This window comes from Rhinopithecus bieti, unplaced genomic scaffold, assembly GCF_001698545.2.
Source record: "Rhinopithecus bieti isolate Rb0 unplaced genomic scaffold, ASM169854v2 scaffold_44695, whole genome shotgun sequence".
Lineage (NCBI taxonomy): Eukaryota > Metazoa > Chordata > Mammalia > Primates > Cercopithecidae > Rhinopithecus > Rhinopithecus bieti.
In genome coordinates this window covers 167,689-187,302 of record NW_016818171.1, presented here as the reverse complement: position 1 = coordinate 187,302, position 19,614 = coordinate 167,689, and the positions used below count along the sequence as shown (strand labels likewise).

Sequence of the window (19,614 nt, the reverse complement as noted above, 5' to 3'; positions counted from 1 at the left end):
AATTCTTGGGCCCCTGTTAAAAGCTTATCAGACTAGGGTACAATCACCATGTCATTTGGCCCCCCTTCCTCTTAGAAAGTCTAATCGTTAGTGCCAGAAAAGCTTAGGCCCTTGCAGTCTTTACAGATAGAGCTGTACTTGTAATGAGAATCTGTTCCTATTAAGGTTTTCATTCAAGCAGGATTCTCAATTAGCGTTGACCCAGGTGAGGCTGGTGCCTCTTGGCACAGTAGACAGAACTGCATATTTCCTCTGAAGCAGGGTAAGGTGATAACTGTCGGTTGGTCTGGGGCTGGGGAATGTGGTGGTTGGGGTGGAACAGTTGTTTGATTTTACTTAGCTGTTCAGTCAGTGGGTTTTGTTTTTGTTGTTAGACTATATGCTTTTCTGAGGTTTGTGTTACTAACCATCGCCCTTCCCACCTCACAGAATGTCATGTTAAAGCCCAGGCAAATTCTACTCTTTCTGTTCATCTGTGTAGGGAACTCTCAACTTTGGTGGGATCAGGGTGGGCAACGGACCGACAGAGGAGGATGCTGAGATTATTCAGCATGACCAGCTCTCCACCCACTCAGAGGACGCAGACGAGGTAAGATCCCGTGGTGTGGGCTTCCTCTCCTTCCACCTCGGGTCAGCCCTAGTCTTGTGTACCCTAAGAGGCCTCACTCCAGTCTTCTCCTTGAAAAATAAAAATACTAATTAATACTCAGCCTGCCTTCTGGACCTCTTAGGGCACCACAGCTTTTTCCAGTGGACCCTGCCCTAAGCTCCAGCTGTTGCCCCCAGAGCCTGCAGCAGTTTTGTTCCTGTCTTGAATTCCAGATTTTGCCTGCAGTGCTTTGCACGCAGGTCTCCATTACTGACTGCTCTCTCGCCTGAGGCAGAGCAGGCCTCAGCATCCCAACTCTTACGACCTGAAACACAGGTCACTAAGCACAGCTTCTTCATCCATTGACCCTTCCAAGGATCATTCCATTTGCATTACTCACCAGCTATAATCACTGGTACTTTTGAAGTCCTATACCACTGATATGTTCTTGCTGCAGATATTTTGTTTGAGCCTTTTTGGTGTCATTTGCCTACTTTTTACAGGGAGAGAGAGAATTAGTCAGGCCAAACTAGACTTTTCCTTAAGATAGCACCTCCAAGCCCACTCTCCTTGCCTGACCCCTTGTAGCACAAAGCCTCTGAACTGAACTATTAAATCTCATCTGCTCATTATATTCTTTTTAAATCAAATAAAATAGGAGTTGAGGACCCAAGTTGGACTTTTCAGTCTGTCTGACCACTTTCACTATATATGCTTTTTTAAAAAAGAAATCACAAGGCCTGGGGATGCCTTTTAAAAATACCTATCTTAATGCTCTAAATTCCTGCTGATTTTGCTTTGTGTGTATGCTGAGGAGGCCTGCCTCTAACGTGCTAGCCCATTTAACATGAACAATCCTCCCCAAGAAGCATTCAGTAGCCTTGTGCTCCTAACTTGTGACCTTGTGTGTGGCGTGGCTCCCCACTAAGTGTCAATTTGTGTTTTCAAGCCTACCGAGGACGAAGTGGTAAGATGAAAGTCGGCACTGCCTTCGTGTTTACCTGGGCTTCTCTCTTCCCATCCTTGTGATCACTCTGCTGACCCTGCCACACCCTGGGGCCACACACATGACTCCTGTGCATCCTGCATTTCACTGGCCATTTCTAACCAGTTCGTGAACCTGTGTTCTAAAAAGCTCATCTCCATTAACTGCATCTCATTCAGTCACCTCTGTCTTTGTTTCATTGACTTTGCTGATCTAATGCCTCGGAGAATGGCTTTGAAAGGAGCTACAAGTAATGTCTGCACTGGCATTCTTGGAGTGACTCCTCTTGGGGGTTAAGTCCCATTGGCCTCTGCCTTCCTCTCCTGTGATGTTGTGGTTGCTCTACTCCCAGCCACTGGGAGTAGCCGTTTCCTCCCTGCTCCTCCAAGTGCTTGTGAGCAAAGCTTACCCTTCCTCCCTGTCTGAGCCAGCCTCTTCCTGCTGCCCTCCTCAGCTTGATGATGCTTCAACTTAGAAGTGGTGGACCCTTCTCGGGGTCAGCTCTACCTCCATGTGACCCAGGTGAGAGGGAGACAGCTTTCAAAAGGAGGCTTTGCCTTCCAGATGCATCCCAAAGGAAATCATCCATCTGGGTGAAAGGAGTTAATATTATATCAGCCACATATAGAGAATAACAGAGAATAACAGAGACTGGAAAGCAAGTTGACTAACTGTTCAGGCCACACCTCGAGTAGAAGGCCCTCTGGCTCAGCAGTAATTTACTTAGCAACGTATACTCTTTAAATTGGGGTTTTAAAAGGCCTTGCTGCACTGTTTGCATCTTCCCCCAGCACTTCTCTCTAAAATGCCTAGACCCACAAACTGTACCCTTCCCTTCCTGACTCTCTGGTCCTCTCTAGGAGGGCAGTGGGATGGGAATGGGAAAGCCTTTGCTGTTCTATGTAAACACAGGCAGGACCTGGTCTTCCTGAAGCCTAGAGAGGCTCCTTTGCTGGCATCAAAGAGTGTCTGTGTTCCTAGACTGCTCATCTGTGCAGTCCCTGGCTGCGCTACCTGGCAGGGATGGGTGGGGTGTGCTCCATGTTAGTGAGGAGCCCAACCCTTTCCCAGGCTCACTGCCTCCAACAACACTGCTTTTTAAATGTCTTCCTAGCCACGCACCCACATTGTCGGAATGGTCTGACCAGCTATTGTGCACCAGTGTTCTCGTTTGTAGCCATATCCCGGGAGGCTGGATAGCCAACAAGATAGACTCTAATTCAGCCCCCAATCCCTAGCTCACTCAGGGATTCAGCTACCCTTGGCTACCCAAGTAGTCTAAATATTTTATCTTTATCAGGCACATACACAGTCTGGTTCTCTACAGCCAAATTTAGATACCCATGACATTTATCTAATGATTTCAAACAAAACAGGTTCCTAAAAAAAAGTTCAGCCTACTTCTGGAACTTCCCCATTTTGCTTGGCTGTGAAAATGTATTTGTCCCATGCAGGCCCTTGCTCCAGCCCAGTGGAAGCATTAGTACCTCTCCCTAGTGGGGACTCAGTCCAGCTGCACACCAGAGCCAGGCCAGTTGGTTGTCTGGGAAATCTTCAAAGGCCGTGACCACTCAGCCTTTGGGTCAGTGGCACCTCTCCCCACTGTCTCCTCACCAGGTGCATTCATCCCACCCATCCATGCATTCACTCACCCTCCATGTGTCCAGCACTATGTATAGTGCTACAGAAACAGAGAAGAAGAACATGATGCTTGCCTTCAAAGACCTCCCAAAGTGGGGAGACAGTCTGGATGACAGGTGCTGTGATAGAAGTGTGCCCCAGATGCTATGGGAGCACAGAAAGAGGGCAGCTGACGAACACTGGGGTGAGGGTGGAAAAGGAGACCCTGGAAGGACTCCCTAAGGAGTTATCTTACTCTGGTCAAGCAGGAGGCCCTGTAGAGGAGCGGTGCAGACCACCAGCATATGCAGCTTCACAGGCAAAAGACCTGCAGGCCCATCACATGTTGAGGACTAGCAAGTATTCAGCTTGGCTGGAGCAGAGGCAGGGGTGGGGAACTGGGGACAGGTGAGACTGGAGGTTGGCAGAAACCAGCCATAGTAGTTTTTGCCTCATTTGGACAACAAGGAGCCATCCAAGAGAGGGTGGTGAAGCTGGTGGTGACACAGCCATGGTGCATTGAGGAAATACCCCCAGTGACCATGTTGTAGGGTATATTGGGTTGGGGAGGGGCAAGGTCAGGAGGCATGGACTCCACATTGTTTGATGTCATTCAGGACAGAACAGAAAGCCATCGTTTGTAGGACGAGTTGGAAAGGAAGGAACCAATATGAGATATTAAAGAAGTGAAAGCTATAGGTCCCAAGGTCAGGCACAGTGGCTCATGCCTGTAATCCCAGCACTTTGGGAGGCCGAGGCGGGCGGATCACGAGATCAGGAGATCGAGACCATCCTGGCTAACATGGTGAAATCCCGTCTCTACTAAAAATACAAAAAATTAGCCGGGCGTGGTGGTGGGCGCCTATAGTCCCAGCTACTTGGGAGGCTGAGGCAGGAGAATGGCATGAACCCAGGAGGTGGAGCTTGCAGTGAGCTGAGATCGCGCTACTGCACTCCAGCCTGGGTGACAGAGCGAGACTCCGTCTCGAAAAAAAAGAAAAGAAAAAAAGGAAGCTATAGGTCTCAGTGCCCTAATAAAGGTAAGGAGCAAGAGAAGATTCGAGATGGACTCCCAGGCTGTCTAGTCTGCTGGACATGAGAGATGGAATAGAAGTTGATCTCCGTGGGGGCAGAGGAGAGCAGTTACTGTGTTGAGCATGGAGAGCCTGTGGTTCCCCAGGAGGAGTACAGCTGGCTGGAAACAAGCAAGGCAGGGATAGTGAGATCCATTTGGGAGTCACTTCTAGGGGTGACCCTTGAAGCCCTGAGTAGCAATCCCACCAGAAAGATGCAAGGGCTGAGGCTGAAACTCCAGAGAACATCGGCATTTAAGGAAGAACCTTGGCCAGGTGCAGTGGCTCACACCTGTAATCCCAGCACTTTGGGCAGCCGAGGTGGGCAGATTGAGCCCAGGAGTTTGAGACCAGCTGGCTAACATGGTGAAACCCATCTCTACTAAAAATACATAAATTAGCTGGGTGGTAGTGGCGTGAACCTGTAATCCCAGCTACTTGGGAGGCTGAGGGAAGAGAATCACTTGATTCTCCTGGGAGGCAGAGGTTGCGGTGAGCTGAGATCATGCCACTGCACTCCTGTCTCAAAAAAGGAAAAAAAAAAAAAAAAAAAAAAAAGGAGAACCTCGATGGAGACTAAAAAGAACTGTCCAGAGAAGTAGGAGGAAAACCAAGGGGAGGCAGGTATTTCAAGGAGGAGGAAGAGGCCATAGTGACAGACATTGCAAGAGCATGGACAAGGACACAGAATGTCTGTTAACTTTAACAACTGGGCCGGGTGCGGTAGCTCACGCCTGTAGTCCCAGCACTTTGGGAGGCCGAGGTGGGTGGATCACCTGAGGTCGGGAGTTCGAGACCAGCCTGGCCAACGTGGTAAAAACCCATCTCTACTAAAAGTACAAAAATCAGTCGGGTGTGGTGGTGTGCGCCTATAATCTTAGCTACTAAGGAGGCTGAGGCAGGAGAATTGCTTGAACCCAGGAGGCAGAGGTTGCAGTGAGCTGAGATCACGCCACTGCACTCTAGCCTGGGCGAACAGTGAAACTCCATCTCAAAAAAAAAAAAAAAGATGCAACAACTGGGAGGTCAGGGTGACCTTACTAAGTAGAGGCATTTTGTGGAGGAGTGAAAATGGAAGCCAGGGTGCAGTAGGGTGACGACTGGCTGGGCAGAGAGGAAACTGAGACAGAGGATGTGGACAGGGACTCTGCAGCGATTCATGGTCGGTCATGGCTGATTGATACTGGGAGTGTGCTGAGTGGCAGACTCATAAGTGCTAGGCTGGATTTCTCACCCAGTCCTTGCCTCTCCTGAGAATGCCTGCAGGAAGCTGGGAATGAAGGAGAGAAGGCAAGGGTAAGGCCTGGAAGCGAGTCTTCTCTCCTGTCTTGCACTTTTTTCAGTGGGAGAAACTTGAGGTGGAATGAAAACACTGAAGGGGTTGGCTGTAAGGGAGCCCAGTGGTCACTGCCCCCCTGGCCCACAGGAGTAGAGATCAGCACTCCTGGGAACCATGGACTTCTTCCTTTCGATGCAGGCCCTGTGGCGGCAACCAGCAGTGGTAGGAAAGAGCTCTTGACCACAGTGTTATGATTTAGGGAACTCAGGGAACTAGGATTACCCTAGTTTTCAGGGTAAGTAAGGACACTTGAAGAGCCTGTTCCGGAAGAAAAGCCCAGAAATAGACTAGGTGTCGATAGAGGTGAGGGAAAAGCAGGCGTTTGCCCAGAGATGGCATGGTGGAGCCAGCCCCCTCCATGCTGGCTGCACCCCTGTGGCCTGGGCTATTGTGGCTTTACCAGCTGAGCCACTTTCTCCCATCCCCATGTTCTCAGTGATTTCCCAAGACATTTCTGGTGTCCTTTGGGAGTGGAATCATGTGGGTTTTTAAAGGAACTGCTGCAAAAAATAGACCCTGATCTGAGGGCAGGGGCCGATGGGAGGCCACTGAGCCCTCAGGAGTGTCTGAAAGCTCAGAGGATTCTCGTCTGGGCTCTGTGGGGGAAGCCCCGTAAGGTAGTGCCTCTGGTCTTTGGTCAGCCTGACAGAGTGAGAGGCCCAGGGAAAGTACCTGGGGCTTCCAGAATATACCAAATTCAGAAGCCCACATTCACCCCGACTGTGCTTGGAGCAATCCTGAAAGTGCACTCCCAAGAGCTTGTTCCAGCCCATTCCTTTATTCTGGAAATAATTCTTGGTATTGAAAGGAAAACTGGGGCCGGGCGCGGTGGCTCAAGCCTGTAATCCCAGCACTTTGGGAGGCCGAGACGGGCGGATCACGAGGTCAGGAGATCGAGACCATCCTGGCTAACACGGTGAAACCCCGTCTCTACTAAAATACAAAACTAGCCTGGCGAAGTGGCGGGCGCCTGTAGTCCCAGCTACTCGGGAGGCTGAGGCAGGAGAATGGCGTAAACTCGGGAGGCGGAGCTTGCAGTGAGCTGAGATCTGGCCACTGCACTCCAGTCCGGGCGACAGAGCGAGACTCCGCCTCAAAAAAAAAAAAAAAAAAAAAAAGAAAGGAAAACTGGGACAAAGGGAGCTTGAGGAAAATGAAAACAAACAAACTGGAGATGTGCTATTTGGCCTTAACCCAAACAGATGTGCTGTTTGGCCTTAACCCACGTGGAAATTCGTAAACTCCGTCAGGATTTCCCTGTGCATGGTGGTGAAATCATGTAGGGAAAAAAAATTCACCATGTAATCTCTTTAGACGTCACAAAAGAAAAAGAAGGTTATCTTGCTCCCTAAAGGCTGTAAAAAGAATAAGTAAAGTGGCTGTAGAGGCCTAGTCTTTTCAGGACAGTGTCCAGATTGAGAGCCCATCTCCTGAAGCGCAGTCTGGGGAAAATCCCTTCCTGCCCTCCTGCAGGTCCTTAGGGTCCCAGACCGAGACAGTCACTTTCCCAACAGTGTCTCAACTCAGCATACACTCCCCTCTTGAGCACAGAGCCCCAGAGGGAGAAAAACAAATGTGTCGAGAAGAATCTTACTAAGATGTAGTTAATGAAAATGTAGTGTATTGAGGGGAGTGGAGGTGTCCCAGGTGAGGGCTAAGCCAGGCAGGATTTTTGGGGAAGGCACTGCCGAAATCACCACCTGAGTTCAACACTGGGTGCTTCTGGGCGCTCCAAAGTTGAGGTGCCAACCATGGGAAGTACAGTCCCCCTGCCCTGGCCCAGGTTCAAAGCGCCAAGTAGCCACAACTCAGAATGCCTGCACATTCCCCTCCTAGCCTTATATTTTCTCTCTGGTTTCCTCCCACGACAGTTTGACTTTGGGGACACCATGGTCCACCAGGCCATCCACACCATCGAGTACTGCCTGGGCTGCATCTCCAACACTGCCTCCTACTTGCGGCTCTGGGCCCTCAGCCTTGCTCATGCGCGTGAGTACGCCTCTCCGGGCTCCGGAACTCTAGTTTCCCCCTCTGTGGTCGTACTTTCAGTTGGGGGGCTTAAGTAGAATGGAAATTACATGAAGGTTCTGGAATTATTCAGGTTCCTGAATGCAAGGAGAATGAGTACAGACAGGAGGCTCGGCACTTTTGCCAGGTTAGCTCTGCATGGTGGTCCCACTAAGGCAGTGGGAAGCCAGGGTCCAGGGAACCCTAGTGGGGGGATGGCAGAGCAAAATTCGTGCCTACGGCTGCCTCTTGCCAAACTGCACTGGATTTTGTGTCTCCCATTCCCCAGAGCTGTCTGAGGTGCTTTGGACCATGGTGATCCACATCGGCCTGAGTGTGAAGAGCCTGGCAGGAAGTTTGGCGCTGTTCTTCATCTTCGCTGCCTTTGCCACCCTGACTGTGGCCATCCTCCTGATCATGGAGGGCCTCTCGGCCTTTCTCCATGCACTGCGCTTACACTGGTGAGGGGCAGTAGGGCAGGGCGGGCATCGGGGTGGATGTGTCCTTAGCTGTGGTGAGAGGGCAGCTTTTCTCCCAACACAGCCCTGCAGCTCTGTGCAGGAAACATGAGCCGGCCCTGCACTAGCTTTACCTCAGGACACTCCAGCACCAGCTTTGCCACTGAGTTTCAGAAAATGATCACAGAAAAGCACAGCTCAGCCTTCCCTAGACTCTAGGGAGAGGTCCCTGGTGAATGGTGTCAGGTCCTGCTCTCTGCCTTTAACTGTCCCCAGTGCTCCTGATTTTGGCTTAGAGGGGCTGCTGGGGTCGTAGGGTTTCTGGTTTTCTCTCTGGTGTGTAACTCTTCTGTCTTCAGAACAGTGGAAGCAGCTCTGGAATGGATGGATGTTAAGTGCAGGAAAGGCTAGAGCACACTGCACCCCAGCTTTGCCCTCTTTGTTCTGTCATTGTGCCAGGGGTCTTTGAGTTGGACCCTTGGCAGCTCCATTGTGGGCTGGGGGGATTCCTGGCTCTATAGGGTGGAGGTTGGTACACTCACGAAGCTTCTTCAGAAGGGCAGGTTTGGGGTGGTTCTGTTTGTTTTCTTTAATGGACTCCTAATGGCTCTGTGTGGAGAGAGCATGAGTTCAGCCTCTGGGACTGGGAGAGCGGGGGTGTAGTCTGGGCTGTGACCACCTCAAACCAGGGTTGCCAGATTTAGCACATAAAAATACAGTGTGGCCGGGCGTGGTGGGTCACGCCTGTCATCCCAGCACTTTGGGAGGCTAAGGCAGGTGAATCACCTGCCTCAGGAAGTGATTCGAGGTCAGGAGGAGGTCGGCAATTCGAGACCAGCCTGGCCAGCATGGTGCAACCCCATCTGTACTAAAAATGCAAAAATTAACCAGGTGTAGTAGCACATGCCTGTAATCCCAACTACTTGGGAGGCTGAGGCAGGAGAATTGCTTAAACCCAGGAGGTGGAGGTTGCAGTGAGCCAAGATTCTGCCACTGCATTCCAGCCTGGGCAACAAAGCAAGACTCTGTCTCAAAAAAAAAAAAAAAAATACAGTGTGTATTTCACATAAACAACAGATAATTTTTTCAGTATGAGTATTTCCCAAATGTGCATGGGACATGCTTATACTAAAAACTGGGGCAGTCTGTATTTTCTGTGGCTGTTCCACCTCAGACTCCACTTCTTTGGGTCTCTATTTCCTCCTTTATGTTGTGATTCTCTTTTTTGGGGTCTCAAAACCCCAGTTCTCTGGAAGTTCTGGCCCCTCTCCCCAGAGAAGCACTCACACCCTCCTCCTGTTTTACAAGCATAGGGCTCTGACTCACTGGTGTGCCTTAGAGGCCCCTGGATGGGATGCTCTGTGTTCATGAGCCCAAGGCCAGAAGAAGACTATGAATGTTCTCTTCGTTCTCCAAACCTGAAGAAAATCCAGGATCTGAACCTGAGAAACTCCTTCCCCACTCCCCTTTATCTTTGATTTTCTCATGGTTGGGTGACCCCTGAGCCTCCTCAAAGATTCAGCTGTGGGTTTTTCTGAGTGATGGGCGGAGAGTGAGGCATGGAAGGGCAAGACGTGGCTGGGGTGCACTCTTCTTCAGAAACCCTGCTGTGTCAGTAGACGTAGCTTCCTCTGGCCTGGCTGTCTTCCGTCTGGCCTCCCTCCTCCCCACCCAGCTCATCTGGCTGGCCCCCCTATTCTCAGCTTATCAGCCGACCCCCCTCCCCCGAGCACACTTCCTCAGCCCTCCTCAGTGCACGAGAAACCTCTGAGGATTCACTTTTTCTTGCCCCTTGGTCTCCTTCCTTTTCTTTTCACTCCTGTCCCTTGAGCCCTGGGTTTGAGGGAACAGTGACCACCTCACCTTGATTCCAGCCCACGTGGGTAGCCAGTCATCTCCTTCCTGGGCAGGGCGGGAGCAAGGCACTGTTGCAGAGCAAGGTCGCCTGGGCCTGAGTCTGGTTTTGTTGCCAGAGGATTGCTTCCTCCTCAGGCTCACCTGTGGCCTCCCCGTGTCTTCCCATGTCCCCCTGAACTGAAGTGATGAGTGACAGGACAGCAGGCTTCCGAATCGGGCGACCTGGGTTGGAATTCCAGCTCTGTCACAGCAGGGAGGGGACCTGAGCAGAACATTCACTGCCAAGGTTACTGTGAGCAAGCAGGAAGTAATGCACACACCAAGTGCTGCCACAGCAAAAGCAGGTGCTCCAGGATGGGTCGTGGCTGCTCTGCTTAAAAGTGGGATGCCCTTGCTGGGTACCGTGGCTCACACCTGTAATCCCAGCATTTGGGGAGGCCAAGGCAGGCGGATCACCTGAGATCAGGAGTTCGAGACCAGCCTGGCCAACGTGGCTAAACCCCATCTCTACTAAAAATGCTGGGCGTCGTGGTGGGTGCCTGTAGTCCCAGCTATTTGGGAGGCTGAGGCAGGAGAATCGCTTGAACCCAGGAGATGGAGGTTGCAGTGAGCCGAGATTGCGCCACTGCACTCCAGTCTGGGCGACAGACCAAGACTCCGTCTCAAAAAAAAAAAGTGGGATGCCCTGGAGAGAGGGTGTCTGCCTGGGGTCCCCCATAAAGAAACTGCTTTTAACCTGTCCAGAATGAGAGGAGACCCCACAGAAGGCAGAGGGATACCATCAGAATGCCCTCAGGTGCTGTTTGCAAGGAACACCTCCCCGTATATGTCGTATTTATTTTGGCAATAGGAGTATTGGGTAGGAGAGGAATAAACAGTGCAAACCTCCTTTGTGTAGCTTCCAGATTCTCGTCTTTGGAGGGCTGTCCCTGCGACATGAGTGGGGCGCCTCCCCCACCACTAAAACAGGAGTGAATGAAGTTGGTGGTTGTGTGCCGCCTCCTGGCACAATGCAGCTGTGCGTCCAGGATGCCTGGATCTTCCCTGTGGCCCAGGACTGCAGGAGGCATTCTGAGCTGTGGCCCTCTTACCAGGGTGGAGTCTCTAGGGCTGCTGAACCAGCTGTAGGGATGGTGCTGCTATTCTTCCTGGCATCCAGCGTAGGCATCTTCATATTTCCCACTTTATCCCTGCTATTTCCTGATTCAAGGGCTGCCCCATTATACAAGCTCTGGGTCTCTTCAGTGGGGACAATGAGAAAAACATTTGATTCAATAACATATAAACCACTAGTGTGAGATTCATGCAGCGTCATAGGAAGGGGGGCGATGTGTTTGAAAACAGTGAGCAGGTTAAGGTATTAATTCTTACCTTAATTCTGTCTCCTGAGTTTTCTCTCTCTTTTCCTCCCTCCTGCCACATGAAGGGTGCTTGGCTTCTTACCTACCGTAATTAGACATCTTTTCTTCTTCAGAGAAGGCATGAGACAGGGATTTGATTGTAGTTATCACTGTAAACATCAAACTGATTTGTATGCAGAACATACAAATCAGTTTTGTATGTTTGGAAGGTTGCCCCAGGGCCTACCTTTCAAGGAACCTGGTCTCTCCTTACCTAGCAAATTCCACATACACATAGATGTACACCCACCTGTATACTCACAGATTGGGTGGCGATTAAAGGGACAGAATCGGGGACCAACTTCTTGATAGGAATGCGTGTTGCCATGGCATGACAGCATGGAGCAGTTGAGGGAATGGCTGCCCAGGAGAACTCAGAACTCTTAAAATGTAGTTCCAGGCTGCCCTCATTGCCCTGATGTTCAGGCTATCAGACGGATGTGTGTTCTAGGCCCTGAGCTGCACAGAGAGTGGCAGAATGGGCTAGATAAACAGGTCAGCCCAGAATTGTATTTCCAAACTGCCTGCCCTCAGTCACAACCCCCACCAGGAAAGGGAAGTGGCCCCAAGACTCCTTCCTCCTTCACCCACTCGAGGAAACAAGAGTTCCTGTTACGTGGCAGGAATGATGTCTTTTGGTCCCAGTTAATCCCTCTGAGTCACCAGGTGGCCTTTGCCAAGTGCTGGAGCTGGAAGAGATGATAGAGACACTCATCTGGTTTCCTGAGGCTCTCCTCACAGCTGTTGAATTCTAGAGGTGCATTTCAGTGGCTTGGGGCATGGCGAGACCTTGGAGTCTCCCTGAACAGAGCAGTGGAGAGGCCCAAAAACAAGGAAGAACCTAGGATGGCAGATGGGGCCCTCCTTGCCCCAGGGAACTTCATGTTTGTACTTTCTCAAGAAGCACGCCTTTCCCCAGTTCAGCAGGAGAGGGTGGGGAGACTGGCAGGGAAATTGCTTTCCAGCTTTGTGCTGGGTGGTTGGGGTGAGGGTGGCCAGGGAAGGAGGTAAAATCAGGCTGACCTCAAGATAGACCCGAGATGTCCCAGTTCTGGCCACTCTAAGTCTCTAAAGCAGCAGCTGGTGGGAGGGGCAGTATTGGGCAGTATGTCGGGGAGGCCACCTGTCTGCTCACACAGTACAATTGATGTGCCCCTCCCGGGCATATATCCCTCTTCCTCCTTGCTAGGCCCCATGGGTAGATAAGGTGACTGGAGGGGTGCCAAGAAAAGGGTGGTGCCCCCACAGGCATCTGAAAACAAAGCTGCTGCTGCATTTGACTAGTTTGGAGATTAGAATGGTTTTGTGATTAGCCAGGCAGGGGGTGGGGTCAGAGTTCTGGACATCTCACTGGATTTGGGGGTCAGCATACCCTACCAAGGCTGACATTCACTCCTAGGTAATGGCCTGGGACCCTCAGGTGACTTGTGCACTCTCTGGCTGTGTATTGTTGAATGAAAAGGGGACATGTAAATCTCTTTTCAACTGTTCTGAAATAACCCTTGCCACATGGGAACACAGTCTATTAAATATGAAGAATTCAAACCTAACACAAGTGGGTGAGAAGCAGGAACCTACCGCTAGGCCCCACTGCATTCTCTCAGAGGTGGTCTCAGTAACTGGAACTTGGAGAAGTCGTTTTGGTGGGACATGGGTGAATCCAGGTCCTCGTTTGGAATTGCTCTGGCAGGAACCCTGAGCTAACGTCAGTTGGAAGCTCTGTGTCCTCCCCTCCTGAGTCCTGTTTTTCCTGGAAAACCTTGACCCACCCCTGTGGAATGTGGGGATGTGTGGGAGAAAGCCGACTGCTTTTACTCCCACTCAGAAAATTCTGTTGTGTCTTCTCCAAGGGGGTGCTCCTCAGCCTGCACCCCAGTGAAGGGCCTCTGAGGAGCTCCCAATCCCACTGGCAAACTGTCTGTCACCTTTGGTCCCCAGCCACCTCCCAGCCCCTGTTCTCTTAATTCCTGCTTCTTGGCTTGGAGGGAGGAAGCTCTGTTTGTAAAGACTGAGTTAGGGAACTCAAGGGTTCCTGAAGCTTTAAAGCGCCTCAAAGCCCTCACCCTGCACATGACCTGTCACCTGGAGCCTGCCACAGCCCCACCCCTGCCTGTTCTTACAGGCGCTCCGGTGCCTCCAGGGTCACACAGCACCATGTGGAAACTATTCCTCAGGGCAGCTCTCCTTGGCCTTTTTATTCTCTGAATCATGCATTTTTCTGCCCTTATTTGGTGTGGTTTGGTTGCTGGGCAGCTGTCCAGGGTGAGTTTGTAGGAGGAAGCACAGCCAAGCAGCCCAGCTCTGCTTGTGGGACAGTCTTCCTCCCACCCTCCCTGAGAGTGAAAGGGCCCCACAGAGACTATCAGGCATGGATGTGGAACTGCTGGGAAGGGAGCTCAGGCTTTTTTTTAGTCCTCAAGAGAAGAATTCTTTCTGAGATGTTTTGTGGTTGGAGAATATTTTGCCATTGCTTTGAGAAGACTTCCCCTCCTAACTCCCCCTCTTTCCTGGGAATTTCCTTCCTTAAATGGAAAGCCTTCAACATTCACTCCAAGCTCGCCCTTCTAGCTCCCCCCAGGAAAAATAACAAGCAAACAGAGGTGCTTGCCCAGGGTCCTTGGAGGGGGCTTCCCTTAGAGGTGGGCTGTGTGATCCCCTGCCAGGAGGGGGCGTTGGGGGCCACTTCTTCATGAACAATGTTAGGCTCAAGCTAACTGAACTTTTTTTGCACATGCCTCTCTACAGAGAGCTGTGCATAAACACACACTGCTCGGCAGGACAGAGCAAGACTGGGAACTGAGGGCACATCCCTTCCTCCGTACATCGAACTCTTACTGAGGCGAGTCCCAGGCCTTAAAAGTGGGATCTCTGCACTCTGGGCTTTCTCCAGCTCCCCCGGGGAAGGGAGGCTTGGGGCGAGGTGGGCATGGGGCATCTTTCTGGCCCACCTGTGAAGTCCCAGAAAGTTTCACAAAGTTTCTATTGAATGATAGCGTTCTTCTCTTTCTCCAGGGTTGAGTTCCAGAATAAATTCTACAGTGGGACCGGTTTCAAGTTCCTACCCTTCTCCTTCGAGCATATTCGGGAAGGGAAGTTGGAAGAGTGAGCCCCTGTGAGGGCCGTGTGCCCCATGCTGCCCTCCCCACCTCCCTCCACAGTGATCAGCTGTGCTTCTCTGCCTGTGGTTGTGAGCTGTGGGCACCAGCTCATTCGTGGCACCCGTCTGTGAGTCATTTAGATAGAATAGTCCTCCCTGGGCCTCCCATCACCCCTAGCTTTGTGTGTAGTGTAGTGATTTTCTCGCGGTCACTCATACCCACTGGGCACCAACCTTGCCCTCTTAGCTTCCATCCATCCAGACAGCCCTTCCCGCCTCCTGGTGGTGAGCCAGTCTGCATTCCCATGCCCTCCCAAAGTCCTTTCATCTTCCCCGTGCATTGTAGATGGAAGGAGCACCCGTGACATTCATATCTAGACTTTGAGTTCCCTGCATCTGCCACTGTAATTTCTAGCAGGAGTAGTAGGGGGAAGCAATACAGGTTCTCCTCTAGAAGGGGACACTGGTAACATGTCCCACTCTTGGGTTAGCAGGGGTGGGTCCAGGAAGGTGATATTTGCGTCCTTTGCCCACCCCCCTCTCGTGCTTGTTAATCAGGCATTCAGCTGGACCCAACTAGGCCATCATGAGTGGCTTCTCCCTGTCACCCCCAGGGGTCATAGGATATGTATCTCCCTGACCCCACCCTGCGCTCCCACCCTCTCCTCTCTCCCCGTTCATGTCTTGTACTACATAGCACAGCCGGGAGTGCTTGCAACAGAGGCCTTGGCTGCTCCGCAGTGCACAGGGCTTCCCTCCCCCAGGGTTGGCTTCTTCCCAGGCCTTGCATGGGCCCTGCCCACAAGTGTACCCTCAGGCCAAGGGTGCAGACTGATGCTCTTCCCTGGTGGAGACCCTGAGATCTTCCCCACCCGCAATCATGGTGTCTTCAGTGTGGGACTGGGGTCCTCTTGGTTCTGCCTGCAGCCTGCCTGGCTCTGCCCCCCAGTGACCCCTCCTCACCACACTGGCCCCAGGTCTCAGGAGGGGTGTCCTGGGCAGGGAAGGTCAGTGTCACTGATGGTTTGCTGTTTGGAAGCCACAGGGCTGCCGTGCATGTGGCTGTGAGGGCTGCACAGCCCTGCCAAGGGGCTTCCTCCACGTCACCCCGAACCTTATAATCATGTGCTGGTGTGGCAGCCCCGGCTAAGTTAATCCCCACTGCTTTCAGTGGTAGAAAGAATTCCCTGAGTGGGCCAGGCTGGTGTCCTCCTCCCACCCTGGCTTTTCTGAGTGAGCTGCCTGGAGCCCTCATCCCCTCTCTCAGGCTGGGCTGGCCCTGGGCGGGGCCACTGTGTGCTTGTCCACTGTGACCTGACCCGACCTTGTGCAGCCCCCTGTCCTGGTATCCCGGGTTTTTGTGATGATCTTTGCTGTGTTTCCAGTGGGGTTTGAAGCATAGTTCAGGGAACCCTGCCCAAGGCCCTCCTGTTCAGACATTCCTATGTTGAATAAAGTGTGTTTGACTCCCCCAGAGAAGCTGCCTGTCACTGTGCCCACAGCCCGTGTCACTCCAGGCTCAGCCGTCTTGAGCCCCTTTGGACCCCCAACCTTTGCCTCCCTCCTCCAGCATTGCTGCTTTTCCGTGTGTCAAAGGCCACTGCTGCAGTGGGCCTGGCTGGGCAGTTGGTTTGGGAAATTCTCACCTTGTTCCAAGTTTCCCAGGCACCTTCCCACTCACAGGATCCAAGTCAGCTCTGCAGATACTACCTATGGGAGGAGGGGACTGGGCGGCCCATCTTCATCTCCCCTTCACTCATTGCACATCCAGACAGCATGGGGGCAGAGGAGCACTGGGTATCTCCCCACCCGCCTCTCCCTGTTCTCCAAGTGTGCCCTCCAGGGCCCAGTGGCCTGGCTATTTTGAGCCCTGACACCCCTGGCCTTAGTGTAAGTGGAGGCTCCACACAAATTCCTCAGGGCAGCTGGGGAATGTGAGGTGCTGGGATTGGCAGGTGGCAGGACAGAGAGCAGGCAGACCGTCCAGGGCGGCAAGCCGGGCACGAGGTCCCCTCCCCACTGCCTAGTGAGGCACTGCATTCTCGGTGCCCTCCCTCTTCACTCCTCCCTCCAGAGGCCTCCAGGGCAGGGGCTGCCCAGGAATGTGACCTGGGCAGGCTGACCACCACTGCCCCCAGACAGGTGAAGGGGCCGCAACCCCTACAACCCCGTTTGTTCCATGTTCCAGCCTACCCTGAAGCCCTTCCTCCTCCCTAACAGTGCCGCCTGTCCCTGGAGTCGGCCCTGAGGGGCCCACCCCACCCAGCTCCTCAAATATAAGGTCTCCAGTGGATACTCTGGTCAGGGAGCTCTCAGCTTCTGCTCGGTGGGAAGGGAAGGCCTCATAAGAATAGATATTTGGAATCAGTGAATTTGAATTGAGAGTCCAGGAATAAATCCTAACATTTATGGTCACTTGATTTTTGATAAAGGGGTCAAGATAATTCACTGAGGAAAAGATCTTTTTCAACAAATGACACTGGTACAATGGGGTTTCCACATGCAGAGGAACAAATTTGGGCCACTACCCCCACCATATGCAAAAATTAACTCAGAGTGGATTCCAGACTTAAAATGTAAGTGAAAACTATAAAACTCTCAGGGGAAACCATAGGAGTACATCTTCCTAACCTTGAGTTAGCCAGTGATTTCTAGATGACACCCAAAGCACAAGTGATACAAAATAAAAAATACATAGATAAGTTAGGCTTCAGCAAAATTTAAAGCTTTTGTGCTTCGCCGGGCACGGTGGCTCACACCTGTAATCCCAGCACTTTGGGAGGACAAGGCAGGTGGATCACCTGAGGTCAGGAGTTCAAGACCAGCCTGGCCAACATGAAGAAACCCTGTCTCTACTACAAATACAAACAGCCGAGTGTGGTGGTGCATGCCTGTAATCCCAGCAACTTGGGAGGCTGAGGCAGGAGAATTGCTTGAACCCAGGATTCAGAGGTTGCAGTGAGCCAAGGTCATGCCATTGCACTCCAGCCTGGGCGACGAGTGAAACTCTATCTTTTTTTTTTTTTTGAGACGGAGTCTTGCTCTGTTGCCCGGGCTGGAGTGCAGTGGCCGGATCTCAGCTCACTGCAAGCTCCGCCTCCCGGGTTTACGCCATTCTCTCGCCTCAGCCTCCCGAGTAGCTGGGACTACAGGCGCCCGCCACCTCGCCTGGCTAGTTTTTTGTATTTTTTTAGTAGAGACGGGGTTTCACCGTGTTAGCCAGGATGGTCTTGATCTCCTGACCTCGTGATCCACCCGCCTCGGCCTCCCAAAGTGCTGGGATTACAGGCTTGAGCCACCGCGCCCGGCCGAAACTCTATCTTGAAAGAAAAAAATGTTTGTGCTTCAAAGGTTAGAATCTAGAAACTGAAAAGACAACCCTCATAGAAGAAAATATTTGTAGATCATTTATCTGATAAGGGACTTGTATCTAGAATATATAAGTAACTCTTACACCCAATAATAAAAACAACTCAGTTTTTTTAAATAGGCAAAGGGTTTGAATAGGCATTTCTCCAAGTAAGCTATATGAATGGCCAATAAAGCCATGAAAAGATGTTCAACACCATTAGTCATTACAGAAATGCAAATGAAACCCACAAGGAGGTATCACATCACACCCACTAAAAGGCAATAAGAAAAATACAGGTGTTGTGCGGGGGGCGGTGGCTCACGCCTGTAATCCCAACACTTTGGGAAGCTGAGGCGGGCGGATCACGAGGTCAGCAGATTGAGACCATCCTGGCTAACACGGTGAAACCCCATCTCTACTAAAAATATAAACAATTAGCCGGGCATGGTGGCGGGTGCCTGTAGTCCCAGCTACCTGGGAGGCTGAGGCAGGAGAATGGCGTGAACCTGGGAGGCGGAGCTCACAGTGAGCTGAGATCGCGCCACTGCACTCAAGCCTGGATGACACAGCAAGACTCCGTCTCAAAAAAAAAAAATTACAGGGAGAAATTGGAACCCCAATTCACTGCTGGTGGGAATGTAAAATGGTGCAGCTGCTTTGGAAAGCAGTCTGGCAGTTCCTCAAAATATTAAACAGAATTGGCCAGGCACAGTGGCTCATGCCTGTAATCCCAGCACTTTGGGAAGTCCAGGTGGGTGGATCATGAGGTCAGGAGTTCAAGACCAGCCTGGCCAAGATGGTGAAACCCCCATCTCTACTAAAAATACAAAAATTAGCCGGGTGTGGTGGCAGGTGCCTATAATCCCAGCTACTCAGGAGGCTTAAGCAGGAGAATCTCTTGAACCCAGGCGGCAGAGGTTGCAGTGAGCCAAGATCACGCCACTGTACTCCAGCTCAGATGACAGAGTGAGACTCTGTCTCAAAAAAATATATTAAACAATTAACCTAAGACCCAGCAATTCCACTTTCTTATCTACCCAAGAAAAATGAAATCATACCCACAAAAACTTGCACACAAATGTTCATGGCAGCAGCATTCATAATAGCCCCAAAATGGAAACAGCCCAATGTCCACCAGCTGATAAATGGATCAATAAAAGGTGGGCTGGGCATGATGGATATTATTCTACAATTAACAGGAATGAGGTACTGATAAATGCTACAACATGAATGGACCTCAAAAACCAGCCACAGAAGACCAACAATGTATGATTCCATGTATCTGGAATGTCTAGAATAGACAAACCCATAGACACAGAGTTGGTAGATGCCAGGACTGGGTGCCGAATGGGGCTGGGGAGAGAGTTACAGTGGGGAGTGACTCCTCAGGAGTATGGAGTTTCTTTTTGAATGATGAAAATGTAAAGTTAGGCTGCTGATGGCTGCACAATTATGTGAATATACTAAAACCCATTGAATTGTACACTTTACATTGGTAAATTTTTTTTTTTTTTAAGATGGAGTCTTGCTCTGTTGCCCAGGCTGGAGTACAGTGGCACGATCTTGACTCACTGCAACCTCCACCTCCCGGGTTCAAAGGATTCTCCCACCTCAGCCTCCTGATTACCCAGGATTACAGGTGCGCACCACCACACCCTGCTAATTTTTTTTTTTTTTTTTCTGAGATGGAGTTTCACTCTTGTCGCCCAGGCTGGAGTGCAGTGGCACCATCTTCACTCACTGCAACCTCTACCTCCCAGGTTCAAGTGGTTCTCCTGCCTCAGCCTCCTGAGTAGCTGGGATTATTGGCATGTAGCACCACACCCTAATTTTTGTA

General features: G+C 51.3%; 1 protein-coding gene across 1 annotated transcript in view; it reads left to right on the top strand.

The window, feature by feature from the left end:
* ATP6V0A1 (ATPase H+ transporting V0 subunit a1) overlaps positions 1–15,898 on the top strand; it is a 68,897-nt gene extending 52,999 nt beyond the window's left edge. The window contains exons 17-21 of the mRNA XM_017856575.1: positions 482–589; positions 1,539–1,556; positions 7,478–7,595; positions 7,903–8,074; positions 14,341–15,898. Of these exons, the coding sequence (XP_017712064.1) occupies positions 482–589; positions 1,539–1,556; positions 7,478–7,595; positions 7,903–8,074; positions 14,341–14,434 (510 nt within the window). The 3' untranslated portion in view covers positions 14,435–15,898. The remainder of the gene's footprint in view (positions 1–481; positions 590–1,538; positions 1,557–7,477; positions 7,596–7,902; positions 8,075–14,340) is intronic.
* The last annotated feature ends 3,716 nt before the right edge of the window (positions 15,899–19,614 follow it).